The sequence below is a fragment of the Panthera leo genome, chromosome D1 (assembly GCF_018350215.1).
Source record: "Panthera leo isolate Ple1 chromosome D1, P.leo_Ple1_pat1.1, whole genome shotgun sequence".
NCBI classification, from domain to species: domain Eukaryota; kingdom Metazoa; phylum Chordata; class Mammalia; order Carnivora; family Felidae; genus Panthera; species Panthera leo.
Window position 1 is genome coordinate 22,566,232 of NC_056688.1, and position 22,470 is coordinate 22,588,701.

At 37.9% G+C, this 22,470-nt stretch overlaps 1 protein-coding gene across 2 annotated transcripts in view; it reads left to right on the forward strand.

Annotated features, from left to right (window-relative positions):
* The first annotated feature begins 1,744 nt into the window (after window positions 1-1,744).
* Window positions 1,745-22,470, forward strand: part of CHEK1 (checkpoint kinase 1) — a 31,396-nt gene continuing 10,670 nt past the window's right edge. The window contains exons 1-7 of one of the 2 annotated variants that reach the window (XM_042904914.1): window positions 1,745-1,797; window positions 2,527-2,611; window positions 3,685-3,908; window positions 5,110-5,174; window positions 5,264-5,333; window positions 19,914-20,102; window positions 20,541-20,645. In XM_042904914.1, the coding sequence (XP_042760848.1) occupies window positions 2,547-2,611; window positions 3,685-3,908; window positions 5,110-5,174; window positions 5,264-5,333; window positions 19,914-20,102; window positions 20,541-20,645 (718 nt within the window). In that variant the 5' untranslated portion in view covers window positions 1,745-1,797; window positions 2,527-2,546. Of the gene's footprint in view, window positions 1,815-2,526; window positions 2,612-3,684; window positions 3,909-5,109; window positions 5,175-5,263; window positions 5,334-19,913; window positions 20,103-20,540; window positions 20,646-22,470 lie in introns of both variants that reach the window. The other variant, XM_042904913.1, reaches the window with a different exon arrangement.

Consider the following 22,470-nt stretch of genomic DNA (forward strand, 5'->3'; position numbering starts at 1 on the left):
GCTTTGGGGAGGAGCAGTTCCTTGGGTATATAAAGGAGGGACGGGATCCAATTCTTTTGGCTTCTTAGTCTTTCAGCCTGCCCTGTTTAGTCCCACCTTCATCTCCACGTTCAGTTACCTGGTGTCACTAATCCAACTTGAGCCTTTTGGGAGTTCTGTGATGTAAATCAAGTTGCTTTTCTTTCCTATTGCTGGAAAGAAAAGATTCATCTTTATCATTCATCTAAAAACTTCCCAATTTCCAAAATTTTGTTTTTCATACTCCATTCTTGTGGGTTATTGCCTTTTGTTACAAATTTACTATTTTAAAATAGTAAACTTTACTATTATTAAATCGTTTTAATATTTACTATTGTAGTAAGGTTTCAGAAGGGAACAGAAGCTATTGTGTGCACTGATTCTCTCACATTCTTTAACTGGTATTTTGCCTGAAACCTGTATACCTTATTCATTTTTCATTCATATTATTCATTTCATAGGCTAAGATAGCTTAATTCCATCCAGACACAGGAACTGTGTAGGTCCCCCTCTTCCTTTCTTCATATTTTTTGTTTATAGCACAGTGCGAAAATGGAGTACATGACCTGGAAAACTTACTTTATTCCATGAACCCTAAACTGTTGATGTCATGGTTAAAAACTCCAACAAGCACTTTGAAGTGCTCTGGCCTTGTTTTTCTGTCCCCAGACTTTGCTTTAAAACGTGTGTGCTTTTTTGGGTAACATGTTGTACACTCATTTTACTGTATTACCAGTATCACAATCAAGAGCTTTATACTCGAGGTGTGTAGCCCAGTTTTAAGAACTGGAGAATTTAATGGAGATTATCTTGCCCACACCTTGAGTTCCCAGTCTAGTTTACTGTCAAGGGGGAACACTTACGGTTTTTCCACATTATTTTGTTCTCAAGCAAGTCCCTATCCCGAGAATTTTCTTTCCCATTTAAACTGGTTACTCTGCTTTTAAAATAACGCATCGTAAAAAACGAGGCAAAACAGTCCCTTTGCCTCCAGGTGTCTTTTTTACACAGTGAGAATGAAAAAGAGGATAGAAGAATTAAGGCTATGGAGATGCTGTTCCTTCAGAAAGGCTGGGCTAAAGTCGTGTTTTGGAGTCTGGAGACAAGGCAAAACTGGTTATCCTGACACGCCCTCACAGTACAAAGTGTCGCTTGCTTCCGAGGGATGCCTTTCCACCCCCCACCCCGCAGCGCGGCCAGTCTGTGCTTCTCGCTCCCGCCACAAAGTTCTGTCATTCTTCACGGGATCTGTTCGAAACGGCTGTTCTAGCTTCTCGGCTCTAGTTTGATCTGTGCCCCTTCTTAAAGTTTCCGAGGCAACACTTCTGAATACTATCCGCACAACGCTGCCAGGCCCAGAGCAGCGGGGAGGGTACTCGAGGACCCGCACTCCCAGCGTGTGTGCAGGTCTCCGAGGGGACTTCGGCTCCGCCCAGGAGCGCGAGGACGGCCCGACTGCGGGCCACACACCGGGCACCTGCATGCACCGGGGCCGGGAGATTCTTCGCGTTGATGCACTCGGCTGTTCTTAAACCTCTCCAGCCTGGGTCTCCTCTCGACTCTAAAGTAACCCGGGCCTGGCCAGCTCACGCCTCGGGGGCAACCTCTGGGTACCGGCCGCCCGAAGAGGCCACTCTTCACAGCAGCCGCAGTAGGAGACGCGCGCTCTCCTGCTTTACGGCAAGGGTGCGCGCGTTTGCGACAGCGTGACGCCGGGAAAGTTTTGGCGGGAAAAGCGCCGCATTTGGATTCCTGTGGTGGCGGGCAAAGGACGGCCTGGTGAGGAGAGGCAGCCGGTAGGGTTGGAAAGGAGTCTGGAAAAGGACTTCGGGGGTCTACATTCGTTGAGAGGGGCATGGCGAGAGAAAGTTATGGGTGACAAGCGAAGTGGATCAGAGAGATTCCTGCGGAGGGGCGGTTTCCGAGACTGGAGGAGTTTGGGACCGGGGGGACCCTGTTGTAGAGGGATTGGAGAGACTACCTCTCTGCCTGCTGGGGACCCCAAAGGTTTGGGCGCCAGCCGTCCCGAGTGCCAGCTAGCCCTTCCTTCCGCTTCTTGGGGCAGTTTGGCCCCGCCCCAGGCTCCTCCCGGCCTTCTGGATGGCGTGGGGGTGGGAATTGGAGCTGAGCAAGGGGGGAGGAGGGGCGGCAGGCGTCGTCGGGAAACCCTGTCCTCCTCTAGCCCGCAGCCCTTCACCTGTCTCACCCCTTCCCTTCCCCAGTCACCCGCCCCCCAAAGCATTTGTGCCCCCAGCCTCTCAGCACAGCCGCTGCATTTCCTCGGAGGCCTGAGGGCGGCGGTTGTAGCTTCGGTTCGCGTGGGAGTGGGGAGTGTGAATTACACCACGACATGCCAGAATTTAGTATACTTGCTGGTGCTTGAGAGCCTGGGGTAAAATACGGGTGAGGCGGAGGGGGAAACCAAACTGTTAGTTACGTTGAGGGATCGTGGCAGATGGTTGAAGCTTATCCTCAGCCCCATCTTTTCCGGGTTCCTGCCTTTTACAGCCGTGATCCATCCTGGAGTCATGGCAGTGCCCTTTGTGGAAGACTGGGACTTGGTGCAAACCCTGGGAGAAGGTGCCTATGGAGAGTGAGTTTGAGTCCTTTTACCTTGCCTTCACGCTTGCTTTCGTTTTCTGTCTGTTGTCTTGTTTGAGTACAGATTTGTTGTTTTGGAGTTGTGTATTCTATTTTATTTTCATTTATTTATTTAGACAGGGAGCGAGCATGGTTGAGAGGGGGGGGGCGGGGAGAGGGAGAGGGAGAGGGGGAGAGAGAGAGAGAGAGAGAGAGAGAGAGAATCTTACACAGGCTCCATGCCCAGTGTGGACCCAAACTTGAGGCTCGATCTCACGACCCTGGGATCATGACCTGAGTGGGAAATCAAGTCAGATGCTCAACCAACTGACCCACCTAGGCACACCAGGAATTGTTTATTATAATGCAGTGGCATCTCAGAGAACAGATCTTTGCATTTGAAATCTAAGACCTTTGGGAACTAAAGCCGCGTGAAATTTTGGAAGGATCAATTTTTTTTTTCTTCCTTTTTTTAAAACATTTTTTTCTGTAAAGAAGTGGAAGAGACCTGTGAAGTCAGGTTCTCCTCCCACATATTCCTTGCTGGGTTTTAAGCATAGTGGTTAAATGAGCAAATGAACAGACTCTGGAGTCAGACTACCTGGTTTCAGATTTTCACTCTGTTACATACTAACACATTGTTTTGTGTTCTTAGGCAAGCTCCTTAATGTATCTCTGTTTCCTCAGGTCTACCATGACAATAATAGTACCTACCCCATAGGTGCTTAGAACAGTTAGCACAGGCATATATAGCATGAGATTAATAAATATTAGGTAACGTTATTAAAATCAAATAAATAGAGCATGTGTATATGTGATGTGGCCTAGAATTACTGTTACTCCGTTTTAGTTTATCAAGCATTTATTAAATAACCTTTGGATACGCAACATAATGACTTCTGTAGAGCATTAGCCATCATACATCACATTTCAGAAAGGAGTACTCTCTGTAGAGAACATGGCAGAAACCATCTTCTTGGCTTTTACCGGGTGGAGAAAGTAACGAAGGTAAAATTGTTGGATAAGTCAATATTTAATCTTTTGAAGTCTTAAATAGAATTCACATGTCTTCGTTTTCCTTTTTAGAGTTCAACTTGCTGTGAATAGAAGAACTGAAGAAGCAGTTGCAGTCAAGATTGTAGACATGAAACGTGCCATAGACTGTCCAGAAAATATTAAGAAGGAGATCTGTATCAATAAAATGTTAAATCATGAGAATGTAGTGAAATTCTATGGCCACAGGAGAGAAGGCAATATCCAGTATCTATTTCTGGAGTACTGTAGTGGAGGAGAACTTTTTGACCGAATAGGTATGGAAATAAGATTTAACATGTCTATTCTACTAATTAAGTTTCTAAATTTGTTTTTTAATCTTGGATCTGCTATTTGGTCATTGTCCACTCAGAACTGCTTATGCAACAAGGAAATTACAGGAAGTTTTCTTGTTTTTGCAAGTTATGTTAATACATTAAAGTATATATAGATTCATCAAGGAGAACCTTTTTCCCAAATTGTGCATGTGATTTTGGTTAGGGTTGCTGTTTTGTAGAGTTTAAGAATGATAAACTAATCTCATGGTGAAGTATTGTTTTACCTATACAGTGACTTTTCTTTATAGACATTCCAGTTACATGAAATCATTGCATGCATTTACAGAGCCAAAATGATAGCATGTTGTTATATTTGTTCTTTTTTGTTTAAGTGAAATAACTTGAGAACTTTTTAGAATTGTTTTACCTATATTTAGTAAATTCTGTACTTGGTACTTTCAGCATTCTATGTAGATTCAAAGGCTTGATGTTTCAGAACACTGAGAAGTACGTAAAAATATATTATGTGGATCTAAATTTATTGTCTACAGCTATTGTTTTCACAGTTAAAAACTGATTATTTAGAATCTCCAGTATGTATCTCAGGAGAGAGTTCAGTGTAAAAGAAATCAAGAGGTAAAGACAGAGATCAAAATATAAAAAGAAAACTGACAATAGAACATTTTTTAATAAAACTGTATTTCCCAAAGGAACTTTGCAGGCATTCATAGCTTTGTAGTATGAGGGATTAGATGAAGTTTCATTTTGTTGTTCAATATTTGGTGATATTAGTTTATGTTTGCCCAGGCTTATACTTTGGCAATTACATTTTAGTGATGAAGAAAACAATGTCAGAGCATTTAGAAGAAATTAGGGGAGAATTGGAAAGATACCAAATAAATCATGATTAGTGTAAGATAATCAGAGGCTTTCAAGGTATGGCTTGAATTCTTGATCTGGATAATAGTTTCTCTCTGTAGTTTTCCTGTGATGTTATTTTATTTTTGCCACATAACAGATGGGGAATGTGAGTTAATTAAGTACCGTGTGAATTAACGGACACTAGAGTCTTAATTGCTAGCATAAGATTCTGTTTGCCAGTGTACTATCACAAATGTCTAAGCTTTGATTTAGGAGACACTGTGGTTGCTGCCTGATTATGTTTACATGGCAGGCTAACTTTCATTATTAATTCTTATAGAGCCAGACATAGGCATGCCTGAACAAGATGCTCAAAGGTTCTTCCATCAACTCATGGCAGGGGTGGTAAGTACAGTTGTTTCTTTTCCTTTTACATAAAATTAATATGAATGAAGTAAGTTAGCAAAGTATGCCTCTCTCTGTTTCTCTTTTAGGTTTATCTACATGGTATTGGGATAACTCACAGGGATATTAAGCCAGAAAATCTCCTATTGGATGAAAGGGGTAGGTATAGCATTTTGTCACTGTTGCCTAAATTATTTTAATCTATACAAGGCAGAGTTGAAGCTTTTGCATTATTGAAAATTTAGGGCAAAAAATCTGAAAAGTGTAGGAAATTTGAGAAACTCAGTATATTTTACAAGCCCTTCCTGATATAGTTGTAGATGAGATAGAGAAATCTAATCTAGATGCAGGGTTAGCTCACTAAATGAATAACTGTATGAATAGTCTTAACTCTTCAGTGAATTAATAAAGGAAAGTTTATGTTGGAATACCCTGGACCATAGCCTTATCCTGTTTGTTCTAGTTAGTTAATTAGTTAATTTTTTTTTCAAGTTTTTATTTAAATTCCAGTTAGTTAACATAGTATAATATTAGTTTCAGGAGTAAAATTTAGTGATTCATCACTTACATATAACCCCCAGTGCTTATCATAACAAGTGCCTTCCTTAATACCCATCACCCATTTAACCCATCTCACAGCCCAACCTCCCCTCCAGCAATCCTCAGTTTGTTTTGTATGGTTAAGAGTCTGTTTTATGGTTTGCCTCTCTTCTTTTTTTCCTTATGTTTATCTGATTCATTTCTTAAAGTGCACATATGAGTGAAATCATATGGTATTTGTCTTCCTCTGATTGACTTATTTTGCTTAGCATAATACATTCTAGTTCCATTCATGTCATTGAAGATGGCAAGATTTCATTCTTTTTTATGGCCGAGTAATATTCCAGTGTATATGTATACCACAACTTTATTCATTCATCTGTTGATGAACACTTGGGCTGTTTCCATATCTTGGCTATTGTTGAAGATGCTGCTATAAACATCAGGGTGCATGTGTCCCTTCGAATCAGTGTTTTTGTATCCTTAGGGTAAATACCTAGTAGTTCAGTTGCTGGATCATAGGGTAGTTCTTTTTTGAACTTTTTGAGGAACCGCCATACTGTTTTCTAGAGTGGCTGCACTAGTTTACATTCCCACCCACAGTGTAAGAAGGTTTCTCTTTCTCTGCATCCTCGCCAACATCTGTTATTTCCTGTGTTGTTCATTTTAGCCATTCTGACAGGTGTGAGGTGATATCTCATTGTAGCTCTGATTTCTATTTCCCTGATGATGAGTGATGTTGAGTATCGTTTCATGTTTGTTAGCCATCTGTATGTCTTCCTTTGGAAAAATGTCTGTTCATGTCTTCTGCCTATTTCTTAGCTGGATTATTTGATTTTTGAGTGTTGAGTTCGGTAAGCTCTTTTTTTTTTTTTTTAATGTTTATTTATTTTGAGAGAGAGCTTGAGTGATCAGGGGAAGGGCAGAGAGAGAGAGAGAGAGGGAGAGAATCCCAAGCAGGCCCTGTGCTTACAGTAGGGCTTGATCTCACAAACCATGAGATGATGACCTGAGCCAAAATCAAGAGTCAGATAGATGCTCAACCAACTGAGGCCCAAGTTTGAAAAGTTCTTTATAGATTTTGGATGTTATTAATAACCCTTTATCAGATATGTCATTTGGAAATATCTTCTCCCATTCCAAAGGTTGTCTTTTAGTTTTTTGATTTTTTTCTGTGAAGAAACAATTTATTTTCTGTGCAGAAGCTGTTTATCTTGATGAAGTCTCAGTAATTCACGTTTGCTTTTGTTTCCTTTGCCTCTGGTGATGTGTCTCATAAGAGGTTGTTATGACTGAAATCAAAGAGGTTGTTGCCTGTGTTCTCCTCTAGGATTTTGATGGTTTCCTGTCTCACATTTAGGTCTTTGATCCATTTGAATTTATTTTTGTATATGATGTAAGAAAGTAGTCCAGGTTCATTCTTCTACAGGTTGCTGTCCCGTTTTCCCAATATCATTTGTTGAAGAGACCATCTTTTTTCATTGGATGTTCTTTTCTGCTTTGTTGAAGATTAGTTGACCATATAGTTGTGGGTCTGTTTCTGGGTTATCTGTTCTGTTCCATTGATCTATGTGTCTGTTTTTGTGCCAGTACCATCCAGTCTTAATGATTACAGCTTTGTAATATAACTTGAAGTCCAGAATTGTGATGTCTCCAGCTTTGCTTTTCTTTTTCAACATTGCTTTGGCTATTTGGGGTTGTTTGTGGTTTTAGGATTGTTTGCTGTAGCTCTGCAAAGAATATTTGTTCTTCCAATCCACGAGCATGGAATGTTTTTCTGTTTCTTTGTGTCATCTTCAATTTATTTCATATGTGTTCTGTAGTTTTCAGCGTACAGATCTTTTATCTCTTTGGTTAGGTGTATTCTTATGGGTTTTGGTGCAATTGTAAATGGGATTGATTTCTTGATTCCTCTTTCTGTTGCTTCTTTATTGGTGTATAGAAATGCATCAGATTTCTGTACGTTGATTTTGTATCCTGCAACTTTACTGAATCCATGTGTCAGTTCTAACAATTTTTCAGTGGCATCATTCGGGTTTTCTACATAGAATATCATGTCACCTGCAAATAGTGAAAGTTTGACTTCTTCCTTGCTGATTTGGATGCCTATTTTTTTTTGTTGTTGTTGTCTGATTGGTGAAGCTAGGATTTCTTGTATTATGTTAAATAACAATGGTGATAGTGGACATCCTTGTCTTGTTCCTGATCTTAGGAAGAAAGCTCTCAGTTTTTCCCCACTGAGGATTATATTGGCTGTGGGTCTTTCATGTATGGTTTTTATGATGTTGAGGTATGTTCCCTCTATCCCTACTTCATTGAGTAGGGATTTGTGTTTTTTTTTAAGTGTTTATTTTTGAGAACGAGAGACAGAGACAAAGAGCGAGTGCAAGTGGGGGAGGGGCAGAGGGAATGGGGGACAGAGGATCCAAAGTGGGCTCTGTGCTGACAGCAGAGAGCCTGATGCAGGGCTTGAACTCATGAACTCGGAGATCATGACCTGAGCCGAAGTCAGATGCTTAGCTGACTGAGCCACCCAGGCACCCCTCTTGAGGGTTTTCTTGTTTGTTTTTTTAGAGAGAGAACTCGAGTAGGGGAGAGAGGCAGAGGGAGGGAGAGAGAGAGAGAATCTTAAGCAGGCTCCATGCTCAGCATAAAACCCAACACAGGGCTTGATCCCACAACCCTGGGATCATGACCTGGGTCAAAATCAAGTCAGTTGCTCAGCCAACTGAGCCACCCAGGCGTCCCTATTGAGGGTTTTTATCAAGAATGGATGCTGTATGTTGTGAAATGCTTTTTCTGTCATCTACCGAGAGGATCATATGGTTCTTATCCTTTCTTTTATTAATATGGTATATCATGTTCATTGATTGCAAATATGGTATATCCTATTCATTGATTGGATGCTTTCAGTCCAAGAATAACTATGTACTATTGGATTCAATTTGCTAGTATTTTGTTGAGAATTTCTGCATCCATTTTCATCAGTGCAGAGCCCAATGCAGACTCTAACTCACGAACCCTGAGATCATGACCTGAGCTGAAGTTGGACGCTTAACCAACTGAGCCACCCAGGAGCCCTTGTTTGTTCTTTTTAATCTGTGATTTGGATAGAGATGCAAGGAGTTTAGTTATATTTTATGGATGTCATGAAAACTGAGATGGATAGTGAAAGTGTTAGCTTATTAAGTCAGGATCAAAAAAGATGACAGAAATGTCTGTAGCATGAGGCAGTGATTTTTGTCTGTTTTGTTTAATGGTTATTTAGTGCATTAGAATAGTGCGGGGCCAATAGTAGGCTTTCAAAAATATTGAATGAATGAATACAGCAGGCCAAAGAAGTGGGTCAGGTTTAACTTTTCCAGGACAGAAAAATCTGAAGTTCAGGATTTGGATTTTGAAAAGTAACTAAGTTTAGTTGAATCACATTATCTTTGGTAGAAAAGCAGGTTAAAAAAGACTTTTACCAAGTAACAGATTTCATATTAGTCACCTGTGTGATGTAGTCAGTAGAAAACTAGGGTGATATTGAGAATGAGGAAGATAGCATTCCAACACTGCTTCAGTGAGGCCATACTGGAAATACTGGGTGTCCTGGGACACTACTGTAAAAGGTATGTAGATCACTGAAGTGCTTTTACAGGACAGTGATGAGACTGGTGGAAGGGGCACAAACTATGTAAAATAAGGAATAATTGAAGGAGCCCAGGAGAACGTTACTAGTGGTTAAATACAGTTTTTCTGAACACGTTGGTGAAAACTATACAGAAGCAGTGGATTAGTGCAAGCAATGGACCCTGTTATCGGACCTATCCAAAAATTGAATAGGTTGCTTTGGAATGTAATAAGTTTATAACATGAGAGTCAAACACTAGATTATTAATTATCAGGGAATATTATAAAGAGAATTTAAACATTGCTTGGCTAGTTGGACCAAAGTATTTTTAAGATCTTGTCCAACCCTGACGTTTAGTATTGCTGGCAGTGTTGTTCACAAGTCACTGTACTTTCTTTTCAGCCTCCTAACATTTTCCTGAACTCTGTAATTGACCTTCATACAAGGAGATAAGCTAAGAAAAGCCAGTTTATTTAATAAGTAATGGAGATGTGAATATTTGGAATAGGAAAGCTTTGTTTCCAAACTAAAAATATTGGGTGTTTTTCTTTATAAAGATAAAAGTTAATCATGAAGTAAGATGAAAAACATAAAGAAAAAGGTAAAAAATCACCAGAAATCCATCAGTCAGTTATAACCACTGTTAACTTTTGGTGAATATCTTTCTGATATCCTTTTATTAACCCATCTACCTAGCTACCTAAGATCCTCCTTTGGTTATTTAGCCTTTTGCAAGTAGCTTCTTAAGGCACATAGCAAACATTTAGACATTTCGAGAATTTGGTGTATGGGAAAAAAGGAACAGAATCGTTGATTGATGAGTCCCAAGAAATGAGAGCACAGCTGGAGAATTCCTTTATTTATTTATTTATTTATTTATTTATTTATTTATTTATTTATTTTTATTTTTTATTTTTTAAATTTACATCCAAATTAGTTAGCATATAGTGCAACAATGATTTCAGGAGTAGATTCCTTAGTGCCCCTTACCCATTTAGCCCATCTCCTCTCCCACAACCCCTCCAGTAACCCTCACTTTGTTCTCCATATTTATGAGTCTCTTCTGTTTTGTCCTCCTCCCTGTTTTTATATTATTTTTGTTTCCCTTTCCTGATGTTCATCTGTTTTCTGTCTTAAAGTCCTCATATGAGTGAAGTCATATATTTGTCTTTCTCTGACTAATTTCACTTAGCATAATACCCTCCAGTTCCACCCACGTAATTGCAAATGGCAGGATTTCATTCTTTTTGATTGCTGAGTGATACTCCATTGTATATATATACCACATTTTCTTTATCCATTCATCCATTGATGGACATTTGGGCTCTTTCCATACTTTGGCTATTGTTGATAGTGCTGTTATAAACATGGGGGTGCATATGTCCCTTCAAAACAGCACACTTGTATCCTGTGGATAAATGCCTAGTAGTGCAATTGCTGGGTTGTAGGGTAGTTCTATTTTTAGTTTTTTGAGGAACCTCCATACTGTTTTCCAGACTGGCTGCACCAGCTTGCATTCCCACCAACAATGCAAAAGAGATCCTTTTTCTCTGCATCCTCGCCAACATCTGTTGTTGCTTGAATTGTTAATGTTAGCCTTTCTGACAGGTGTAAGGTGGTATCTCATTATGGTTTTGATTTGTATTTCCCTGATGATGAGTGATGTTGAGCATTTTTTTATGTGTCCGTTGGCCATTTGAATGTCTTCTTTGGAGAAGTGTATTCATGTCTTTTGCCCATGTCTTCACTGGATTATTTGTTTTTTGGGTGTTGAGTTTGATAAGTTCTTTATAGATTTTGGATACTAAACCTTTATCTGATATGTCATTTGCAAATATCTTCTCCCATTCTGTCGGTTGCCTTTTAGTTTTGCTGATTGTTTCCTTCGCTGTGCAGAAGCTTTTTCTTTTGATGAGGTCCCAGTAGTTTATTTTTGCTTTTGTTTCCCTTGCTTAAGGAGACGTGTTGAGTAAGAAGTTGCTGCGGCCAAGATCAAAGAGGTTTTTGCCTGCTTTCTCCTCGAGGATTTTGATGGCTTCCTGTCTTACATTGAGGTCTTTCATCCATTTTGAGTTTATTTTTGTGACTGGTGTAAGAAACTGGTCCAGGTTCATTCTTCTGCATGTCGCTGTCCAGTTTTCCCAGCACCACTTGCGGAAGAGACTGTCTTGATTCCATTGGATATTCTTTCCTGCTTTGTCAAAGATTAGGTGGCCATACGTTTGTGGGTCCATTTCTGGGTTCTCTATTCTGTTCCATTGATCTGAGTGTCTGTTCTTGTGCCAGTACCATACTGTCTTGATGATTACAGCTTTGTAGTATAGCTTGAAGTCTGGGGTTGTGATGCCTCCTGCTTTGGTTTTGTTTTTCAAGATTGCTTTGGCTATTCGGGGTCTTTTCTGGTTCCATACAAATTTTAGGATTATTTGTTCCAGCTCTGTGAAGAATGCTGGTGTTATTTTGATAGGTATTGCATTGAATATGTAGATTGCTTTGGTTAGTATCAACATTTTAACAACATTTGTTCTTCCTATCCAGGAGCATGGAATCTTTTTCCATTTTTTTGTGTCTTCTTCAATTTCTTTCATAAGCTTTCTGTAGTTTTCAGCATATAGATTTTTCACCTCTTTGGTTAGATTTAATCCTAGGTATTTTATGGTTTTTGGTGCAACTGTAAATGGGATCGATTCCTTGATTTCTCTTTCTGTTGCTTCATTGTTGATGTATAGGAATGCACCCGATTTCTGTGTGTTGATTTTATATCCTGCAACTTTGCTGAATTCATGAATCAATTCTAGCAGTTTTTTGGTGGAATCTTTTGGGTGTTCCATATAGAGTATCATGTCATCTGCGAAGAGTGAAAGTTTGACCTCCTCCTGGCTGATTTGGATGAGTTTTATTTCTTTGTGTTGTCTGACTGCAGAGGCTAAGACTTCCAATACTATGTTGAATAACAGTGGCGAGAGTCGACATCCTGGTCTTGTTTGTGACCTTAGGGGGAAAGCTGTCAGTTTTTCCCCATTGAGAATATTAACATTGGGTTGTTCATATATGGCTTTTATGATCTCGAAGTATGCTCCTTCTATCCCTACTTTCTTGAGGGTTTTTATCAAGAAAGGATGCTGTATTTTGTCAAATGCTTTCTCTGCATCTATTGAGAGGATCCTATGGTTCTTGTCCTTTCTTTTATTTATGTGATGAATCACGTTAATTGTTTTTGCAGATATTGAACCAGCCCTGCATTCCAAGTATAAATCCCATTTGGGCGTGGTGAATAATTTTTTCAATGTATTGTTGGAGCCGGTTGGCTAATATCTTGTTGAGTATTTTTGCTTCCATGTACATCAGGAAAATTGGTCTGTAGTTCTCCTTTTTAGTGGGATCTCTGTCTGGTTTTGGAATCAAGGTAATGCTGGCTTCATAGAAAGAGTTTGGAAGTTTTCCTTCCATTTCTATTTTTTGGAACAGCTTCAAGAGAATAAGTGTTAACTCTTCCTTAAATGTTTGGTAGAATTCCCCTGGAAAGCCATCTGGCCCTGGACTCTCGTTTTTTGGCAGATTTTAGATTACTAATTCGATTTCCTTACTGGTTATGGGTGTGTTCAAATTTTCTATTTCTTCCTGTTTCAGTTTTGGTAGTGTATATGTTTCTAGGAATTTGTCTGTTTCTTCCAGATTGCCCGTTTTACTGGCATATAATTGCTCATAATATTCTCTTATTATTGTTTTTATTTCTGCTGTGTTGGTTGTGATCTCTCCTCTTTCATTCTTGATTTTATTTATTTGGGTCCTTTCCTTTTTCTTTTTGATCAAACTGGCTAGTGGTTAATCAATTTTGTTAATTCTTTCGAAGAATCAGCTTCTGGTTTCATTGATCTGTTCTGTTTTTTTGCTTTCGATAGCATTCATTTCTGCTATAATCTTTATTGTTTCCTATCTTCTGCTGGTTTTGGGTTTTTTTTGCTATTCTTTTTCCAGCTCCTTAAAGCATAAGGTTAGGTTGTGTATCTGAGATCTTTCTTCTTTCTTTAGGAAGGCCTGGATTGCTATATACTTTCCTCTTATGACCGCCTTTGCTGCATCCCAGAGGTTTTGGGTTGTGGTGTTACCATTTTCATCGACTTCCATGTACTCTTTAATTTCCTCTTTATCTTCTTGGTTAACCCATTCATTCTTTAGTAGGATGTTCTTTAGTCTCCAAGTATTTGTTATCTTTCCAGATTTTTCTTGTGGTTGATTTCGAGTTTCATAGCGTTGTGGTCTGAAAATATGCAAAGTATGATCTCAATCTTTTTGTATTTACTTAGGGCTGACTTGTGTCCCAGTATATGGTCTATTCTGGAGAACGTTCCATGTGCACTGGAGAAGAATGTATATTCTGCTGCTTTAGGATAAAATGTTCTGAATATATCTGTTAAGTCCATCTGGTCCAGTGTGTCATTCAAAGCCATTGTTTCCTTGTTGATTTTTTGATGAGATGTTCTGTTCATTGCTGTGAGTGGGGTGTTGAAGTCTCCTACTATTATGGTATTACTGTCGATGAGTTTCTTTATGTTTGTGATTAATTGATTTATATATTTGGGTGCCTTCACATTTGGCACATAAATGTTTACAATTGTTAGTTCTTCTTGGTGGATAGACCCCTTGATTGTGATATAATGCCCTTCTGCATCTCTTGATACAGTCTTTATTTTAAAGTCTAGATTGTTTGATATAAGTATGGTTACTCCGGCTTTCTTTTGTTGACCATTGGCGTGACAGATGGTTCTCCATCCCCTTATTTTCAATCTGAAGGTGTCTTTAGGTCTAAAGTGGGTCTCTTGTAAACAGCATATAGATGGATCTTCTTTTCTTATCCATTCTGTTACCCTATGTCTTTTGATTGGAGCATTGAGTCCATTGATGTTTAGAGTGAGTACTGAAAGATGAATTTGTTGCCATGATGATGCTTGTAGAGTTGGAGTTTCTGGTGGTGTTCTCTGGTCCTTTCTAATCTTTGTTGCTTTCTTTTCTCGCCTCAGAGAGTCCCCCTTAAAATTTCTTGAAGGGCTGGTTTAGTGGTCACAAACACCTTTAATTTTTGTTTGTCTGAGAAACTTTTTATCTCTCCTTCTATTTTGAATGACAGCCTTGCTAGATAAAGAATTCTTGGCTGCATATTTTTCTGATTCAGCACACTGAATATATCCTGCCACTCCTTTCTGGCCTGCCAAGTTTCTGTGGATAGGTCTGCTGCAAACCTGATCTGTCTTTCTTTGTAGGTTAGGGACTTTTTTTCCCTTGCTGCTTCCATGATTCTCTCTTTGCCAGAGTATTTTGTGAATTTGACTATGATATGCCTTGTTGATGGTCGGTTTTTGTTGAATCTAATGGGGGTCGTCTGTGCTTCCTGGATTTTGATGTCTGTGTCTTTCCCCAGGTTAGGAAAGTTTTCCACTATGATTTGCTCACATAACCTTCTACCCCTATTTCTCTCTCTTCCTCCTCTGGGACCCCTATGATTCTGATGTTGTTCCTTTTTAATGAGTCACTGATTTCTCTAATTCTTAAATCATGCTCTTTTACCTTAGTCTCCCTCTTTTTTTCTGCTTCATTATTCTCTATAAGTTTGTCCTCTATATTGCTGATTCTCTGTTCTGCCTCATCCATCCTTGCCGCAGCTGCATCCATCCGTGATTGCAGCTCAGTTGTAGCATTTTTAATTTCATTCTGGCTATTTTTACTTCTTTTATCTCTGCAGAAAGGGATACTAATCTATTTTTGACTCCAGCTAGTATTCTTATTATGGTGATTCTAAATTCTGGTTCAGACATCTTGCTTATATCGGTGTTGATTAAATCCCTGGCTGTCGTTTCTTTGTGCTCTTTCTTTTGGGGTGAATTCCTTCGTTTTGTCATTTTGAAGGCAGAAAATGAATTAATGAGGTAGAAAAATTGAAATTAAAAAATATTAAAATTAAAAAATTAAAAACACGCACAGAAACAAAAATTGAATAAATGATGCTAGATCCTAGGTGTGTTTTGGTTGGGTGTTGAAAGTGGTTTGACAGATTACAGAAAAAAAGGGGTGGGGGGAGAAAAGGAAATCGTTTGAAAATTTGAAAAAATGAATACACTGAAGTAGACTAAAATGAGATGAGGGGAGTAAAACAGAATTTGAAAAAATATACGCAAAAGTAAAGAATACAGTAGAAAAAAATTAAAGAAAAATATTTTTAATAAAAATTAAAAACAAAATGAAATTTTTCTTTCTGTATTCAAGAAAAAGAAAAGAAACGAGAAAGAGAAAAAAGGAAAAAAAGGAAATCGTTTGAAAGTTTGAAAAAGTGAATACACTGTGGTAGACTAAAAATGATGGAAGTAAAATAGAATTTGAAATAATTTACATAAAAGTGAAAAATGAAGTAAAAAATTAAAAAAATATATTTTTGATAGAAATTGAAAGTAAAAATAAAGTTTTTCTCTTTCTGCATTCACGAAAAAGAGAAAAAAAAGGAAATTGTTTGAAAATTTGAAAAGGTGAATACACTGAAGTAGATTAAAATAAAATGATGGAAGTAAAATAGAATTTGAAAAAATTTACACAAAATAAAAAATATAGTAATAAGAATTAAAAATATTTTTAATAAATTTGAAAATAAAAATGAATTTTTTCTCTTTCTGTATTCAAGAAAAAGAAAAGAAGTGTAAAAGAGAAAAAAAGGAAAAGAAAGAAAATTGAATAGATGAACCTGCTAACAGATTGAAGTAGGACTGAAATTGCTTTGTTTTCCCCTAGAAGTCAGTCTATGTAGCTCTTTATACTCCGTAAACTAAGCCGGCTGTGAGACTTTTGTTCTTGAAGAGTGAAGTTGGCCCAGTTGGGCGGGGCTCAGTGTAACAGCTCCGATCTCCACTAGATGGCGCTGCTAGCCTACTGGGGTGGATTGTTGCGGGCTTCTAGGTGCGTATGCGCGGGAGCGGTGAAAATGGCACCGCCCAGCTACCCAGTCTGTTCTCCCAGATCAGCAATGGCACACCAGCCCTCTGTCTTCAGCTTTTGTCCACTCCCCGCTTTTTCACTCTCTGTGACCAGGCCCCAGGCAGTACCTCTCTCCCGAGTTTTGTCTCAGATGCTGGAGACTTCCTTTAACTTCCATTTATCATTCTATTTTCATTACTTTTTGAATGCTAATAGCCTTGATGGTATTACAGTCAATTCCTCCCCTTCTTCATTTACAAATTAAGTCCTTTTTTGAATAAATGTAGGTTTCTAGCTAAATAAAACACTCTGGGAAAGAAGAATTGTGTGTCTACCTGTGAGAAGCAGTATAGCATATTTTTAAGAGCTTGAGATTTACAGTCATTTGAACCTAGGGTTAATCTAGTCCACCTCCTAGTAGGTGTATGGCCTTGGGTAAGTTGCTTGCCTTCTCTCTGCCCCACTTTCCTTCTTTATAAAATGGTGATAGTAAGAATCTATTTGGGTTGTAAGGATAAAGGAGACATATATATCTTTACCCATATATGTATTAACATAAGTTAGATCATAAGATATATGCTTTTTTAACGTGCATGTGGACTTTATTTTTCAGCCTTTTCCATTGTATTTATAGTGTAAAAATCTTTACTTTTAATGAAAACTTAAAAAAAATTCAGGCATGGGGCCCATCTGGCTGGCTCAGTCAGTAAAGCATGTGACTTTTGATTGTAGAGTGATGAATTCAAGCCTCACATTGGGCATAGAGCTTACTTAAATAAATTCAAGCACGTAAAAAATTATATAAAACATATAATACATATTATAATAAAATAAAAATACAGCAACCACCTGTGTAACAACTTGGTTTAAAAAATTAAACATTATACATATGTATACCACTCGAAGCAGTGGTGTTTATAATAGCAAAAAACTGGAAACAACCTAAATATCTGTCAACAATAGAATAGATAAATTATGAAATGGATAATTTATAGGTACAAGTAATGACATGGATATGTTTCATGGAAGTATTTATACCAGTATGATTCTATTTATAGGAAGTTCAAAAATACGTAAAATAAAACATTGTTTATTTGGGAATAAACAAATATGGGAAAAATTACAGAGGAAAAAAGCATATTAAAACCAAAATCAGAATGGTGGTTACTTATGAGAAGGTAGAGAAAGAAATAAATTGAGGGAAGTAATTACAGGGGATTTCAAATTTTTTTTTTTTTTACATTTATTTATTTTTGATAGAGACAGAGCACAAGTGGGGGAGGGGCAGAGAGAGAAGGAGACACAGAATCCAAAGCAAGCTCCAGGCTCTGAGCTGTCAGCACAGAGCCCAACGCTGGGCTCGAATTCCCAAACCACGAGATCATGACCTGAGCCGAAGTTGGACACTTAACCGACTGAGCCACCCAGGCACCCCAATTAATTACAGGGGATTTCAAAGGAGATATGAATGTTCTTAAGTTGAGTATTGGGTAAATGGGATATGCTCACATCCTGCATATTCTGTAAACATTCTTTTGTTTCTATTCAATATTTAATAATCTTTTTTTAAAAAGATAATGTTACTGGGGCACCTGGGTGGCTCAGTCGGTTGAGCGTCCGACTTCGGCTCAGGTCATGATCTCGCGGTCCGTGAGTTTGAGCCCCGCGTCGGGCTCTGTGCTGACAGCTCAGAGCCTGTTTCAGATTCTGTATCTCCCTCTCTCTGACCCTCCCCCTTTCATGCTCTGTCTCTGTCTCAAAAATAAACGTTAAAAAAGAAAAATTTTTTAAAAATAAATAAAAAAAGATAATGTTACTAATATAGTCCAAGTCCTGTGTATGCCTTCTCAAATGTACTCCCTTTTCTTTTTCTCAGAGATAACCACACTCCTCAATTTAGAATTGATTATATGCAGTTCTCTAACCTGAGTGTTATGTTGCAGACATAAGGAAACAATAAAATCTGAGGAATGCTACAGTCATCCATTAGTATTTTCAGTGATTAGTAACATAGAAGTAACTTGGCACTCTAACTCTCAGTGGTTTGTCAAGATTGTGTCATGTATAGCTATTAAAAGGATAATTACAGTAGCTACCTCCCAATTCAAATACAGGTAAACATTATCAATGGATTATGTATCATATTGTATGGATATGTATATACCTGATTTTAAAGAATCATTTCCCTATTTTAGGACATTTAAGTTGTTTCTAGCTTAGAAAATGGAACAGTGATGTCTGTTCTAAAGTTTTGCGCAGTCCCCGTATAAAACTTGGGTCATGTTATAATGGATATTTGCTATGGCCCTTGTCCTTTTTTTTCCACTCATACCCTATTCCATGTCAGAACTATAGATAGACCTTTTCTTTTTTTAAACAACTTACCTACATAGTTTTCCTTGCATACATGTGTAACAAGATTTTACCATTTCTTTATTGGATATTTAAGCTATTTACAGATAATACTGCTAGGAATATTCTTGTGTTTGTCAATTTGGGGGATTATTTCTGTGTTTGTGTTCCTGGAAATGGGAATTGCTAGTTTAAAATTCTTTTTTAATGTTTATTTATTTTTGAGATTGAGAGGCAGCACAAGAGGGGATGGGCAGTGAGAGGGAGACACAGAATCTGAAGCAGGCTCAAGGCTCCAAGCTGTCAGCACAGAGCCTGACATAGGGCTTGAACCCACTATGAACTGTGAGATCATGACCTCAGCCAAAGTGAGACACTCAACCGACTGAGCCACCGAGGTGCCCTGGGAATTGCTAGTTTAAAGAGTGAATATTTCAATTTTGACATCTTTTGATAGATTGCCCTCTAAAAAGGTTATACCATTTGACACCTTGATAATAGGGGGTCTTCCCTCCTAAGATTAGGTTAGATTCCCTTGCTATAAGATCTAGTAATATCCTATGTTTTCGTAACTTTCCCAACAGTTGTCTGTTGTTAATCTTCTTTAGTAATTCACTTACCTGCATTGGCTAGCATAGCATCAGTCAGTTGTGGTGGATATTCACTAAGCACAGGGTAAGTTGAAAGTTCTGCTTGTAGTTTGTATGTGTTTAAGATGAAGTTAGAGGAAATTTGCCTTTCTGGTTTATTTTCTGTGCGTAGTTCCTCCTCCTTTTCTAAAGTTAGCCACTTTGACACGAAATTTTAACATTTGTGGATCTTTAGTTTTGGTATGTCTTTACATATTTTCTTCCTGCTCTGTGGGTTTGTTTGCTGCTGAGAAAGTTGTACCTGGTTTGTTATTGATGTCTCCTTCCAGCCCTTTGTACAAGTTGATGAAGGACTTGGCTGTGCTTTCAGCCTAAGACTATAGTGCCCTTTTTACAGAAGGACAGCCCCTTTTGACTCCATTGTCTTTAACCTGGTTCAAACTGTTTTGTGTATTGATGATTTTTCTTTAGTTAATAGAAGCTCTGAGGCCTTTTTCTAGGTTTAGCTAGGTGAAAATGTCTTTTATTTCTTTTAAAATGTCTTTTTTTGTCATTTTAAGGTAGAAAAGTTCTACAAACTTGAAGTAACACCAGTGATTTTCCAGTAATACTTAATTCCTTTAAGTATATCTATTTACAAAACATCTTTATTAAGTGCCATTCACTTTTCCTTTGGTTTAGATAACCTCAAGATCTCTGACTTTGGCTTGGCAACAGTGTTTCGGCATAATAATCGTGAGCGTTTATTGAACAAGATGTGTGGCACTTTACCTTATGTTGCTCCAGAACTTCTAAAGAGAAAAGAATTTCATGCAGAACCAGTTGATGTTTGGTCCTGTGGAATAGTACTTACAGCAATGTTGGCTGGAGGTAAGAGCTTTTTAATCATGATGAAACTCCTGTCTATGGAAAGCCAGATTTGTTGTACCAAAATAAATAAAACAAACCAGGGGAATCCATATTTATATGATAGTATTTTGATAGTAAACTTATTTATAACTAAGTTGGAACTTTTAATGTCAAAGCTTTTTAAAAATCAGTTTTATGTAGAGCTGCTAAATGAAATATCACAATAGCAACCTCTTTTAAAATTCATGTGAATAATTTTGGAAAGAGTAGGGTAGAAGTAGTTCATCTGTCTTTGAGGTGCCTCTAAAATTTCTATGAGTTAGCATTCTTAGTTTGAAAACCATATTGAATTAATTTGGAGGAAACATTTAATGGATTTGTATCACTGATTATTTTCCTTTAAAATCTTTACTATATAATGACATGAACACTCAAAACTGGGACTTGTTTCTTTTTTAGAATTGCCATGGGACCAGCCCAGTGACAGTTGTCAGGAATATTCTGATTGGAAAGAAAAAAAAACATACCTCAACCCTTGGAAAAAAATTGATTCTGCTCCTCTAGGTAACTGGGTTATGTTGATTGAAAGCACTGATTTCTTGGATAATGAAGACTAGTGTTGTTTTAATTTTTTTCTTATAAATTTTTTCTTTTTAACTTTTAAATAATCACATAAATAGTCTGTGATCCTTGCAGATAGATTAGAAAATAACAATTTTTTAAAACCCTATAATCCCAGCACTTGGCACTCATTAATAGTTTCTATTAATGTTTCAATATATAGTTCTACACTTTGTTGTAAAAATAAATAGCAAATATATGGGTTTTTTTTGTTTTTTAAACGTTTATTTATTTTTGAGACAGAGAGAGACAGAGCATGAACAAGGGAGGGTCAGAGAGAGAGGGAGACACAGAATCCGAAACAGGCTCCAGGCTCTGAGCTGTCAGCACAGAGCCCGACGCGGGGCTTGAACTCACGGAGTGCGAGATCATGACCTGAGCCGAAGTCGGCCGCTCAACCGACTGAGCCACCCAGGCGCCCCTATGTTTTTTGTATATGTATATAAGTGTGTGTGTTTTTACAAAAAATAAGATCATACTGCACATGCTATTTTATAACCTGTTTTTTTTGTCTTAACGCTATAGTCAAGTACATTTTTCCATGACTATAGTTGTAGGTCTGTCTCATTATTTATAAATGAAAGCTGTGATGGTATTTTGCTATGTGGATATGTCTTACTATATGCATCCAATTCACTGTTTCAAAGGCTTATATTTTAAAAAAATTTTTACTTATGAAAGAGATCCAGTGATCATCCCTATAATGCACATACTGTAAATCATTTAATTAAAAAGCAAATCCAGAAATATCAAGGATGTATACAGGTTTTTTGTTCTTTTTTTTTTAAATATTTGTTTTGAGAGAGAGAGAGTGAACACATGTTTGTGAGAAGGGGCAGAGAGAGGGAGAGAGAGAATCCCAGCAGGGTTTGCACCATCAGCATAGAGCCTGGTGTGAGGCTAACCATGAGATCATGACCTGAGCTGAAATCAAGAGTCAGTCGTTTAACTGACTAAGCCACTTTGGTGCCCCTAGGATGTATGCAGTTTTTAATTATTATGGTTTACTTTGCCAAATTACTTTTCAGAAAGTTTGTACCATTTTACCACAGTCTCATTGGTTTATATATTTTTAAAAATATTTGATTATTAGCTTTTTGCCTGTTTTTGTGGATGGTTTATTTTACTCACTTTTTGGCAGGGAGGTTTTCTTATTACTTTGAATTTTTTAAAACATTAATGTCATTAGATCTTTGCATTTGTTACAAATATTTTTCACAATTTGCCATGCATTTTTATTTTGTTTATGCTATTTTCATGTGCAGAAGTTTTATATTTTTATTTATTCAAATCTATTATTTTGTCCTTTGTGGTTTTCTGACTGTATTGTTATGTTTGGCAAGGTCTTCCCCACCCCTAACTTTAGAAGAAAATTCCTGTGTTTTCATATCTGTGTTTTTTTTTAATGTTTATTTTGAGAGAGAGTGCGAGTGGGGGAAGGGTAGAGAGAGAGAGGGAGACACAGAATCTGTAGCAGGCTTTAGGCTCTGAGCTGTCAGCACAGAGCCCACAGTGCGGCTGGAACTCAAAACCATGAGATCACTACCTGAGCCGAAACCAAAAGTTGGACATTTAACCAACTGAGCAACTCAGGCACCCCTTAGTTTATTTTTTATGTAGGTTCCATGCCCAGTGTGGGGCTTGAACTCATAATTCTGAGATCAGGAGTTGCATGCTTTACTGACTGAGCCAGCCAGGGGGACACCCCTCATTTGTGTTTTTATACCTTCAGTTTTTCATTTAAGTCTTTGGTCCATTAGAAAATAAT